Source organism: Kryptolebias marmoratus, linkage group LG16 (genome assembly GCF_001649575.2).
Source record: "Kryptolebias marmoratus isolate JLee-2015 linkage group LG16, ASM164957v2, whole genome shotgun sequence".
Taxonomy (NCBI): domain Eukaryota; kingdom Metazoa; phylum Chordata; class Actinopteri; order Cyprinodontiformes; family Rivulidae; genus Kryptolebias; species Kryptolebias marmoratus.
The window spans coordinates 2,746,049-2,758,430 of record NC_051445.1 but is presented as its reverse complement, the minus strand read 5'-3'; the positions used below and the strand labels follow the sequence as shown (position 1 = coordinate 2,758,430).

Genomic DNA, 12,382 nt, shown 5'->3' with positions numbered 1-12,382 from the left:
AGTGTGTTATCGCGATAATCACAACCGCAGCCGTTTAAGGGAGAATGTCATAATTATCCAATTTTCTTTAAAAAAAGCTAATTTACCTTCTAACTTAGTTTGTTTAAACGCGAAATTGGTTCACTCACAACTGCATTTAAGTTCAAGAGTTGACACTCTTTATGAAGTTTCAGTTTATATATAGTAATAGGGTCATTAATATAGAAAAATATAAATTATTTAAAGTCTCCGTTTTGTTTGACTTCTGTGACAACTCGTTCAACTCAAAATTAAAAATGTCCAGATTAAAAACGTCAATAAGAAATTTATAGACAGAAGGAAGCGTCCGTTGTAACCATAGCAACAAAGAATGCACGGCAGCTCACCTCGATTGGTGATAAAATGTAGAAAAATGTACATTATTTAGCCTAAAACAGGAACTTCTGCTGCTCCAGGAAACCTCGAATAAGTTTATTTTAGGGGCAACATTCGTGTTTAGTTTTGCAAAGTAACTGTCTTTGTTTGGGAAGCAGGAAAAAGGGTAAGTTCATTTTAATGTCATGCTAAAGAAGGTTGAATATAAACTAGACAAAAAAAAAACAGTTTTTTTTTCTGCGGAAATAGTGTGATTGCTGAATGCTGGATGACTCTGCTGAAATTCACAGAAGAAGCTGAAACTGAGTTGTTACAGCTAAAAATGCAGAAAGCTAGCTAAAAGCTACAGGTAGCTAAAAGCCCAAAGTAGGAAAACGACAACTAAAAGTGAAAAGTACATTAGAAAACAAAAATGGAGCTAGGATGCTGAAGCAGATTTCAAAAACAATGTTTTTGACTAAATCAAAAATTTTTGTAAACAAAGTTGAATATTTTGAAAAGCATAAAAGTTAGAAAGGTCAGATGTCACAGCAGCCATGTTCTAGAAAGCGCAGAACATTTTGATTTATGAACAGCTAAAATGTGCCAACGTTTACCACAGGTGCCTCATGGAAGCAAACATAAAAGCTAAAAATGTCCGACTCGGTTAAAAACGTGAAGCCGGAAGAAAAACTGCCTCTGAAATCCAGAAGAATCCAGAGCAGGTAAGCTCTTTTAAGTTTCCTAATGTTCAGCGTTTTAACATTCATCTCCCTGACACAACGAAAACAAATCTCATGTGGAGCCTGTTTTCCAGGGCTTCCTACGATCTCCGGAGGCTCCAGTCCCTGCTTGCCACAAGCAGCTCCAGACAGGAGGTGAAAAACAGCGCCTGATGCTTGTCTAGACACAGTTCTGATAAGATGGCAGCTCATATTTCTCCCGTCAGAGTATTTGTTGAGGCTCCCTGTGTTACAGGTGTCAACATTGAGTCATAGCAGAGCGAGCAGCAGCAGAGCCGGCACATTTGCTCCAAAACGGAGTGGGAACGACATCAGCGCCGAGGCGTCCGAACTGGAAAAATTCAGGTTTAACCCCCTTCTGCCGACAGAAATAATAATAATACACGAGGCTTAGCCTGACACTTGATTTGCTTGGATCATAAAACATGCTCAGTGCCAACCCCACTGCACGTTATTAAATAAAATAAAAAACCTCCTTCCCCACGCTAAACTGGAGCTGAGCAAGTTTGGAAGCTGTGTGTAAAAACACGGCCTATTAATAGCATTCTGCAGTTAAAATCAAAAGTTTAAACCCTAAACTTCATTAAAAACATTAGCTGAGATAGAGGCACGTTTAAATCTGTGCCTCTTTAAGAGCACAACATGCGACCTGTGTTTTCAAAATGAGTTATTTTTATAAAATTCTCCGATTCAAAAGCTTCAGAACGATCCGAGTGAATCACCAAGCTTTCACAATGACGCCAAGCATTACACGAAGGGATTTCCTGGCGCTTAACGGTCAATTTTAAAGTAAATTAAAAGGATTCGAAGTAAAGGGATTATTCCTGAAGACATGCCTGTTGGAAAACTTTGATTCAAAGGTAGATGAGGAAGATTATTATTATTTTAGTTCCCTGGATGGTGCCTTCAGGGACTCGTTTTTACGTAAAGTTGTTTAAGTTGTTCAAGTTGTTCAAGACTGCAGCTTCAAAGCTGTTTGTTTTCCTTTAATTATGAGACGTTTCCAAAGTCTTGTTGTTTTATTGAATTTTTCTCATAATTCCCCAATAAGATCTAGTTTGAGTCTCTTTATAGACATCATTAAAACTCAACACAAACTGACTGATTTGGCTTTTCGTGCTGAAGTGGATCTTTATTCGTCACAGATGTTTGACTTATTTACAACATATGAGACGTTTAGTTGTGCTTCTCTGCAATAAATACTTAACTTACAGTAAAAAATATTTTTAATTGACAGTTTTCTAATTGATCAGCGGTTTCCAAAGATGTCCTGGAGTCCGAACGGTGTTTTTACTCTGCATCCTTCATACTTTTATGCACTGTAAATAATAAAATCTGCAAATGTTTTGATGTTTATTTTAAAGAAAAGTGTCATTTTAAATAGTTCAGTGGTGCATTTGAGTTCTGATATTGTTTCGTAAACAAGTAAGATGCTAAATTTAATTAGAAACTATCTGACTGGAGTTCATCATTCTTCTAGACTCAACTTTTTAAAATTTCTCGTCACAGTTTTGTTCTGTTCACATTCATTTCAACCATTTGTGGTGATTAAATTATTTGCTAAATGAGCTGAATTTGTTTAATAAAACTGTAATTTACTTTCCAGCACGACCTATAAAGACTACAGATGTTTCAGCAACCACCCTCTGAGGAAACTCTTCCTGGACGTTCTTACGTCTTTGGTCAAGAATCGACTCTGCAGGTAAATTAATCCTTTCTTCTCTTTTCATTGACGGATGAATTAATCGTGTTTCTTTCTTTAAAAGTGAGTGGATCGACCACGCACCACCCGAGGCAGCCCTCAGAATTCTCACCTGTCTCCGGTTATTAGTCAGAGATCCCAACCATCAGGCACGAGCTGGAAAAATACAGATATTTTAACATGTTTGTGTCGTTTTCTATGAATATTTCCACATTTTATTGCCTTTTTTATTTAGAAAGTTCTTCATCAGCTTCAAGGCGTCAGTTTCCTTGCCAGGGTAAATATGCTTTGATGTTATTTATACGCTGAAAGAAATCCAGATATGTATTTCACGCCGCTCTTATTTCGCCTCCAGTACCTGGAGTCTGTCGCTGCCGACTACACATCCTGCGGCGAGCGGGCGTTCGCCGCGCAGCAGCTGGTGACAATGACCTGTGAGTAATCTGCAGAAAAAAGAAAACTGATAACAGGAGCTGCTCGGGCTCTTATCAGCACTGATTGTTTTGCAGACATGTTTCAGAAGCTGTCGGCCGCTGAAAACCAAAGGGCCTGGGTGACGGCGAGCGGCGCCCACAGGGTGAGTTTTACCTCCGACCAGCAGCTTTCAGACGAGTTTCTAATAAACGACTTTCAGCAAAAAATACCTGAGGAGTTTCTGTTTTTCAGTAATCCCCAGACATCTCTTTTGCACCAACTCTGAGCGTAAATGTTCATAAAAATCAAACACAATCAAATTAAAAGGAATGCATATCGCCCGCCGCCTTTCAGACTAAGATCATCTTATGTTCAGGAACGATGGCGTTATAGCTGCGTTGGCCTGAATCACATCGTGTCAAATCCATGAGATGTTTTGCTAACAGACAAACGGCTTTGACTCCAGCAGTTAATGCCAGGGTTTTAACCAACGATGTTGTGCAACGTGTAGCCCTCGAAGTAGGCGTTGGGGACCATGCTCAGCTACCGCCACGCCACATTTTAGCCATTTTTGTTTTTACTAAGGTTGATTAGCTGTGGCAGCTAATCCATGAAATATTTAATATCATGGACAGATAGTTTGTTAAATGTTTCCCCAACTTTTGAATATTGTGAACATTGCATCATTATTTATAGGATCAGGCAACGTGCTCGGTGTTTTCGGCTTATTTTGATAAAGGTTTGAGTGACTTTGCAGCATCAGACTAATAGAAAAACACCAATCCTGTATCCTGTAGTTTCCTCACTACATACTGAGGGAAGAATTCAAAGTTTTTGTACTTTTCTAGACTCTGGTGAAGCTCCTGTCGACAGCAGACCGCGGCGTGTTACACGGAGCCCTGCTGGCTCTCACTGCTCTGACCGAGAGGTGAGGAGGTTTATAAAACCGAGCGTTAAACTCAAATATCGCAGCTTGTGTTGCAGCGTCTCTTTTTGTCTTCAGCCCTGAGGCCAAGCAGCAGGTTGGGGAGCTGCAGATTGTGGAGAGCCTCCTTATAATCCTGCAGGATTATGATCTGCTGTCCAAGAGGTTAGAAATCATTCACTCATTGGTCCGTTTTCTCTCTGAGGCAAAATATTTTGTGAATTCAGAATTCACACAACTAAAGATCATCCTGTGATTTTATATATTATTAACAAATATTTTCTCCATAGAAATACATAAAGAGCTCCTTGATTCCTTCAAATACTTCTGATGCTACTTCTAGCTTTTAGCTGCAGCTAACTACTACTTTTAGTTTATAATTAGCATTTTGCTACTTTTGGCTTTTAGTTATTGTTTTGCTGCATTTAGCTTTTAGCTATCCTTTTACTTTTTTTAACTTATAACTTGTATTTTGGTACATTTTGCTAGCATTCTGCTATTTTAAGCTTTTAATTAGCATTTAGCTATTTTATCTAGGCTTTTGTTAATTTTAGCTAGCCCTTAGCTACAGATCATTTTAGCTAGGATTTTGCTACATGTAGCTTTTACATAGTCTTTTCCTACTTTTACCTAGCAATTTGCTATTTTTAGCTTTTAGCTAATGTTTGCTGCATTTAGCCCTTTTATATATAGTAGCTAGCTTTTTGCTACATGTAGCTTTTAGCTAGTCGTTTGCTACTTTTAGCTTTTCTCCTGTCTTGATGCTTTTAAGTAGCATTTAGTTTCGAGCTACCATTTTGCTTTTTTTTGTTTTAAGATAGCTTTTTGCTACTTTTAGCTAGTCTTTTGCTATATACTTTTTAGCTAGCTTCTTGCTACATGTAGCTTTTAGCTAGTCTTTTGCTATTTTTAGCTTTCACCCTGTCTTTTTATGCTTTTTGCTACTTTTAGCTAATCATTTGCTATATATATTTATTACAGCTAGCTTCTTGTAGCTCTTAGCTAGTCTTTTGCTACTTAACTAGCATGCTGCTTCTTTGAGCTTTAGCAGCTCAGTTTCTCGGTGCTCGCTCTGAGTTTTCACAGAACGTGATTTCTGTAGTTTTAGCTGCTGTGGATCGTCTGCACGGAGCTGTAAAGACTGATCTGATGTTTCCTCCAGGATGAGCGCCGAGCTGCTCAGGCTCCTGACTCCGGTCCAGCGTGTCAGGCTCCAGCTGAAGGAGCTGGAGGGTGTCCCGGTTCTGCTGAGCCTCCTGCACAGCTGGAACCTGAAGCTGCTGTGGAGCGTCGCCTGGATCCTGGTTCAGCTCTGCGAGGATCCTGACACCAGGGCCGAGATCCAGAGCTGGGGGGGAGCGCAGCAACTCCTCCGGCTGCTCAGCAGGTGAATTATCCGGATTTTACTGACCTCAGTCTCCTACAGTATCCACCTGTTTGTTTGCTGTTCTGGTTGTTTCAATGTTCTGACACTCCAGGATTATTAAAAAAAAGAAATCATGAAAGGTTTGTCAAAACTGAGAAAAGGCCAAGAGGCAGTACGCTGACTGTAAAATCCAACTTTCAGTGACAGGCGGTACGTCTCTGACGGCCCGGCCGCCCAGACGCGCTCGGACGCCGGCGCCTCCGGTCACATCCTGAGGGAGCGGACGGCCGAGGAGCTCGTCCAGAACCAGGAGAACCACAACGTTCAGGCCCTGCAGTCAGGTCAGGAGCTGCAGGGTGCAGAACATCACCACCACAAAGATGCTTTTAGTCAAAAGTTAACTACAGCACAACCAAAGTATTTCCCCCTGGAGATAATTCTTATCAGCAGCTGGGAATGTAAACAGATTTTTCCTGAAGTGTGACACTTCAGGGAGCTCTGAAACTTGACTTAATGTCCCCACAAATTTACAGAAAGTGGATGTGAATTTCCTGCCTGTGGAATAAAAGACACAACTAAACTGGACCTAAAAATACACACAGGAAGGCAAATATATCAGTCATAAAAACTACAAATGTTACATTTCTAAATCATCGGTGTTTACGGTCTGAGTTCTGTGAGAAAGAGCTGTAACTGAGACGTTTATAAGGCTGTTTTTTTTATTTTTAAATCAGCGTGCATTCGTTTGTCTGTCTGTTAGCAAAATATCTCACGAACTAGCTGAGAGTCATACCCAACGCATACTCTGAGCTCTAACAGATCGCCGTACGGCGGGTGATATGCATTCCTGTAAGTAAAGCTCGTTTCATTGGTTTTGTTTTTCAGCCTGCTGTACAGCTCTGACTGAGCTCAGTTTGGATGACACCTCTGCTCATCACATCGTGCAGGTGAGTTATTTTGACTAAAACACAAGGATTGAATCATTAGCGTCGTATAAATGAGTTAATTGTGTTTTTTCTGTCAGGAAAATGGTATCTATATAATCTCAAAGTTAATTTTACCCCAAGACTGTGGACCGAAGGCCACTCCCTTACAGGTAAATGTTTTATGTAAACAATCGGATGTGAATAAAAATGAAAAATAAATCAAATTAAAGTGGTTGTTATTGTTTTCGGCAGTGCTACGCGTTTCGTGCCCTCCGGTTTCTGTTTAGCCTCGAAAGAAACCGACATCTTTTTAAAAGGTAACGAGAAAGTTTGTTTCCAGGTTTGGTTTCTTGGTTTTAGGCGTCACGTTCTGGGAAAACCTGCTTCCTGTTTTATTTTGAAAAGCCTGTTTCTTTGTTCTTTTTTTTATTTTCCTATTTCTGATTGTGGCTCAGTTTTTAGACTTCCTGATTTTCAGATGTTTGTCCTTCAGTTTCTGCCGCTCAGTTTGAGATTTACGTTTTGCAGGTTTTTCCGTCCCGCAGTAGATTTTGGGTCGTCGCTCTAAAACCTCAGCGTTTTCCTCCATTATGATTTTTCAGAACAAAACAAAAACTGAAATAAATCAAACCTGATGCCGTTCAGAAAAAAATGCACGTCTCGGCAATGATCTTCACAGCTGTTTTGTAATATTTTATCCTTTTCAGGCTCTTTCCCACGGACCTGTATGAGTTGTTTATTGATGTTGGACATTATGTGCGAGAGCTCGCGGCCTACGAGGAGCTACAGGCCGCAGTTTCTCTCTACACCGTAAGCAAAAGCTTCCAGATCTGTTCAGCTGTAATTACTTTTTAATAAAAAACTTGTACAAGCCTCGTGTTTTCATTACAGGCGGAAGAACTGGACAGTCTGAGGGAGAGCATTGAAGCTCTGGATCAGAACCAGCCTCCGCTCAGAGTGATCAACGGTTACTCCATCCTGGACCATCTGGGCAGCGGAGCCTTTGGAAGCGTCTTCAAGGTGAAACCCTTGGGTCCGTTTTATGTCACACGTCGCTGATTTCGGTTCCTGAACTCTGGCTCTGGATGACAGGTCCGAAAACAGAGCGGGCTGAACCTCCTGGCTCTGAAGGAGGTGAACCTGCACAACCCGGCGTTCGGCAAAGACAAGAAGTCCCGAGACAGTAACGTGGAGAAAATCATCTCCGAGCTCAGCATCATCAGAGAGCAGGCACACGCAGCTCAAGAACTTTAAAATTTTTCCTATTCCACCGTTTGTTGCATTTTTATTGTCATTTCTTTCTGCTCCTTTCTAGATGACTCACCCAAACATTGTTAAATATTACAAAACATTTTTGGAAGGTGAGCATCAAACTTTTTTTGTCCTGTTTTTGTCGATTCTTAGCGAGAATAAAACAAACCTGTTCTCCGCTTCAGGTGAAAAGCTCTACATCGTGATGGAGCTGATCGAGGGTGTGCCGCTCTCGCAACACTTTAACTCTCTGAAGGAGAAGCAGCAGCAGTTCACCGAAGACAGACTCTGGAACGTGTTCATACAGGTAAAACAAATAAAGTTTTTACTGCTAAAACTTCTGTTTCTACATGGATTCGTCTCGTGACAAAATATAGATAAAAATACAAAACGTTTCTTGTCTCAGTGGTGTTCAGTCGTGGAAAACATGAAATAAGTACGACATATTTCACAGTTTAGCTTTTGGACAGGCGGCCCTGACTTCCCTAGTTCTTTAGGGCAGCCATCTTTGGAAAGTCGCAGGTTCGATTCCCCGCCATGCCATGACACCTAATCCCTACCTGCTCCACCTGCATGTCTCATACGTGACGGGTTGAATGCACAGAGAAGATTTCATCATTTTATGGGTACAAACTGTCTGGAAGAGGAATGAAAAGATGCAGTTTTAAAAATTATATTTAAAAAAACACCTGGTGTTAAATATTTCAGCTAGTTTTCTGACAATGAGGGGATATCTGGGTGACATACTGAGGCGATATGGTGTTAATAATATTATAATATAATGATATAATGAGTTAAACAGGATAGGAATTAATAAGAATTTGTTTCCTGCTACTCCTTTTCCAACAGAAAAAGATAAAAATTAATTAATGGAGCTTGATAGACGTCTTAAATGTTTTGTTCAATATATGTTTCTTTTTTTTAAAAATAAGTCCAAAAGAAATGTAATTTCTTTCAATGTTAAGCCTATTAGCACCCAAAATATAAACAAACCCATCGGCTGCTCCACAGAGGACTTTATCTAATAGATTATTGTCCAGTTAAGTCGACTAACTAGTAAAGTTTGACTTCATAACAGATGTTAGCTGCAGCGTCTGAGAATAAAAAGCACATCATTTCCAGCTAGCTCTGAATAAAACCCTTAGAGATGATAGGAAATCATTTTTATGGATGAGATGAGACTAATCTGAATGAAAACATTTTAGTTTCCTGTAAATCACCTAATTCACACGTGTCAAACTCAAGGCCCATGGGCCAGATCCGGCCCTCTGTAACATTTCATCCGGCCCTCTAGTCTGGGACAGATCAAGTCTCTGATTCTTATTTAGCTTAAAAAAACTGAGCCTAATTAGTGAAGTTTTTTCTTGACAGTGACTTCTTGACAGTCAACAATATATAGTTTTAATTTCTGTATGATCAGGTTTTTGTTGATGGCTTTTTAAAAAAATCTGTTTTAATGTTAAAAAGTTCATTTAAAAGCTGAGTGAGGCGTAAGAAATGACTGCTAATGATGAGCTTTTTGAAGTTTGATCTATTTGTCTGTGTTCATTAAAGTCTGTTTGCTCTAAATTCTGTATAATCTGTAACTGGGAAAAGGTCATTGATATTTCTATATAGATGATTTGACATAATACATCTAAAACCAATTAATTTATGTAATTTTTCAATAAATATTGATCGTGATTGGCCCTTGGCTAGGACCAAATTTTTAATTTTGGCCCGCTTGTGTCACTGGGTTTGACACCCCTGACCTAATGCCTGAAATAAAACTGATCTTATCGCCTCAGATGTGCCTGGCCTTGAGGTATCTGCACAAGGAGAAGAGGATAGTCCACCGCGACCTCTCGCCCAACAACATCATGCTGGGAGAGAGAGACAAAGTCACCATCAGTGAGTCTGAACAACCGTCTCCACTCGTTCGCGTCTTCTTGTGTTTGAAGAGATTAACCCGCCTGCGTTTCCTTCGCCTGAAGCCGACTTCGGCCTCGCCAAGCAGAAGCAGGAGAACAGCGAGCTGCTGTCGGTGGTCGGCACCATCCTTTACTCCTGGTGAGGAAACTCAGACAGCTTTCAAAACCCTTCCTGTGCTCTTTCTGGGATGGCAGCGCCTTGATTCTGTTTTTACCAGAAATAATGAAAACTAAAAACCTACACAGAGTGACAAATGTTGTAGGCTCTTCTTAGTGACTGGAAAGGAAGCGATTGGCTGTTTTAAACCTGTTAGCAACACGTTTCTGTTTGAACATGAGTTTATAATCGAGTCAACGAGTGCAAGGAATCTTTTAGATGCTACAAAAAAAACCAAGCATTTCTTGATGGAAGGCACATCCTCCTCCACTTTGCATGCTTAAGTTTTAAACAAAGACTTGACTGATCTGTTGGTGCTCAAAGTATGTGTTGGGGACGACTCTCAGCTACTGCACAAAATTTTAGCTCAATATCTGTAAAACCGACCAATTTAAAACCGTTTCTGTGTTTCCTAAGGTCAGTTAGCTGCGGCGGCCATCTTGAATCAGGTTGATTCCAAACATTAATCAGTTGTAGAAATTTTAATGTTCATTTTATAACAACTCACTTTGATAAACAGTCCGGAGGAGATTTCTTCGGACAGTTCTTACACACCATCTGTTTCCCTGACAGATACTGGTGTGTTTCAGGTGAATAAAAATTGATTTTCTGGCTGTAAAAGGTCCCTGGATGATGGTATTTCATGTGTATTGATTTTCAGAGACTGTGTGTGTGTGTGTATTTGTGTGTTGCTAGTCCAGAGGTGGTAAAAAACGAGCCTTACGGGGAGAAAGCCGACATCTGGGCTCTGGGATGCGTCCTGTACCAGATGACAACTTTACAGCCTCCTTTCTACAGCAGCAACATGCTGTCTCTGGCCAGCAAGGTAACATTTAACCATAAAAGATGGTCCGTTTCTGCCGTCAGCGTCTGAGCTTCCCCCTCCGTCTGACAGATTGTCGAAGGCGTCTACGAGCCAGTCGCAGAAGGAACCTTCTCAGAGAGAGTCACAGACATGATCAGATGGTGAAACTTCACCTGCGGCTGAGGATCTGCGCCGCGCGCCGCCGCAGGTCGCTCACAGTGTCGTTTCGTGTCTTCTCCGTCAGGTGTCTGAGCCCAGATCCCGACCGGCGGCCCGACATCGTCACCGTCAGCTCCAGGATCTCCGACATCATGATGAGGCTGATGGACGGGCTCTACACCTCCCAGAATGCACTGCAGCGGAGAGCCGACAGGGACAGGAAACGAGCTCAGAAGTACTTCCTGGAAAGGCACAACAGCAGGATGAGCAGCTGTCAGTCAGAGCAGGTGAACTCAGACGTTCAGGTTAAAGCTGTCGTATAAAAGTATTTTATTTTGAAGGTGTTGCATGTTTTCCAGGAGAATCCTCCGATGAAGTCTGACTCTCTGGAGGAAAGCTCGTCTGCAGCCTGCAGGTTAAACGACAGCGAGCAGAGAGCAAGTCAGGGTGAAGATCTGATACTTTCAGCATTTAATGCAAGATCATAAAACCAAACTGACGGCTTGTCTTCAGTGAGATATGATAAGGATGATGGATAACAGACAACACAGAAATCTACCTGCAGCACATCGTTTCACTCTGATTATTTGTCATAAAAACAAAAACTTTCATTTGTTCTGTTTTGAGTTTCCGAGTTTGTGAGCTTCAAAGTGTGAAGGCTGAATCAGAAATGCTTTTAGCAACGTAGCTACGCAGATTTTATGTAATTTTAGCTTTTTTTAAAGCAAAACATTCAGCTTGTTCAGGAGATTGTTGCTTTGACTTTTAGTTTCTTTTTAAAACAAATACAGTATGTTCCCAACAGAAATACGCTGAAACTCGCTCTGTTTTTGTCTTCTCATGCTTCTTTTTAGCTACCATTCAGCTACTTTTACCTTTTAGCTTGTGTACTGCCTTTTTATCTGCTGTTCTGCTTCATTTAGCTTAAGCATCTTCAGCCAACTTCAGCTTTCGTTGACATGTTGTTTTGTTTACGTTGTCAGAAGTCCTGGAGTCTGATGTGAGTCTCACACCTGATCACACTGTAGACAGGTAAGAGGAAGAAACATTTAACGTTTTGGATTATATTTGGTCCAAACAGGAACCATCTTGGACTCTTCAGTTACAGTTTTTTTAGGGGGCTGTTTTATCCAGTTAGATAAACATAAATCTGTTGACCCACTTCGCTCATTTCCGTTTTTCCTCAGCGGAGATTTTACAGCTTCAAAGACGAAACCAAGACCAGGTACTTCTTCAACGTCTGCCTTTAAATCCATTTATGACAAAGAATAGATAACAGCTGTTGTTTGCTTGTCCCTCAGGGTCAGTCGGGATCTGTGTGTCCCAGAAGAAGCTTCGACAGATCGACGATCCGGTCCAGAGGCTGCTGAAGCAGCTGCACAAACTCGTCTTCATCACTCAGGTTCAGTGGTTTCCTTTCATGCTGTCAGAGTACCAAACCTCTCTGTGATTGGTTGACGGTAACTCGGTTTACTTCCAGCTCCCGCCGGCGTCGCACCACGACGTCAGACGGCACCTCGTTGGGAGATTCAAGAAGTCCCTCTTCCAACTCGGCAGCGATCCGTACGAGCTGAAGGTGGAGCTCAGTAAGGTGAGAGGTTTACCAAAAATCCTTCAGATAACAAAATATATCAGTAGCAGTCAGGGGTGAAAATTAAAAATTTTGATCACCAGCCATAGTGGCTGGGGGG

General features: G+C 41.1%; 2 protein-coding genes and 1 long non-coding RNA gene across 3 annotated transcripts in view; 2 read left to right on the top strand and 1 right to left on the bottom strand.

Annotated features, from left to right (window-relative positions):
• Positions 1–356: 356 nt before the first annotated feature.
• On the top strand, positions 357–3,049 carry LOC119617770 (serine/threonine-protein kinase Nek10-like). Its single transcript, XM_037980173.1, has 6 exons — positions 357–520; positions 956–1,058; positions 1,151–1,211; positions 1,312–1,421; positions 2,683–2,778; positions 2,843–3,049. Exons 2-6 carry the CDS (start codon positions 988–990, stop codon positions 2,955–2,957), a joined length of 453 nt encoding a protein of 150 aa, XP_037836101.1. The 5' UTR covers positions 357–520; positions 956–987; the 3' UTR covers positions 2,958–3,049.
• Positions 3,018–12,382, top strand: part of nek10 (NIMA-related kinase 10) — a 16,957-nt gene continuing 7,592 nt past the window's right edge. The window contains exons 1-25 of the mRNA XM_025008693.2: positions 3,018–3,055; positions 3,134–3,212; positions 3,288–3,355; positions 4,041–4,120; positions 4,196–4,282; positions 5,280–5,504; positions 5,685–5,824; positions 6,369–6,430; positions 6,508–6,579; positions 6,662–6,726; positions 7,117–7,219; positions 7,301–7,429; positions 7,502–7,639; positions 7,725–7,770; positions 7,846–7,967; positions 9,448–9,550; positions 9,634–9,709; positions 10,424–10,553; positions 10,623–10,693; positions 10,777–10,978; positions 11,051–11,138; positions 11,675–11,723; positions 11,879–11,916; positions 11,993–12,093; positions 12,172–12,282. Of these exons, the coding sequence (XP_024864461.2) occupies positions 3,206–3,212; positions 3,288–3,355; positions 4,041–4,120; positions 4,196–4,282; positions 5,280–5,504; positions 5,685–5,824; positions 6,369–6,430; positions 6,508–6,579; positions 6,662–6,726; positions 7,117–7,219; positions 7,301–7,429; positions 7,502–7,639; positions 7,725–7,770; positions 7,846–7,967; positions 9,448–9,550; positions 9,634–9,709; positions 10,424–10,553; positions 10,623–10,693; positions 10,777–10,978; positions 11,051–11,138; positions 11,675–11,723; positions 11,879–11,916; positions 11,993–12,093; positions 12,172–12,282 (2,313 nt within the window). The 5' untranslated portion in view covers positions 3,018–3,055; positions 3,134–3,205. The remainder of the gene's footprint in view (positions 3,056–3,133; positions 3,213–3,287; positions 3,356–4,040; positions 4,121–4,195; positions 4,283–5,279; positions 5,505–5,684; positions 5,825–6,368; positions 6,431–6,507; positions 6,580–6,661; positions 6,727–7,116; positions 7,220–7,300; positions 7,430–7,501; positions 7,640–7,724; positions 7,771–7,845; positions 7,968–9,447; positions 9,551–9,633; positions 9,710–10,423; positions 10,554–10,622; positions 10,694–10,776; positions 10,979–11,050; positions 11,139–11,674; positions 11,724–11,878; positions 11,917–11,992; positions 12,094–12,171; positions 12,283–12,382) is intronic.
• LOC119617771 lies at positions 10,965–12,004 on the bottom strand. The gene is made up of 3 exons (XR_005234176.1): positions 11,854–12,004; positions 11,567–11,713; positions 10,965–11,100 (listed from the first exon to the last, which is right to left on the bottom strand). It is a non-coding gene; the product is annotated as an uncharacterized LOC119617771 (long non-coding RNA).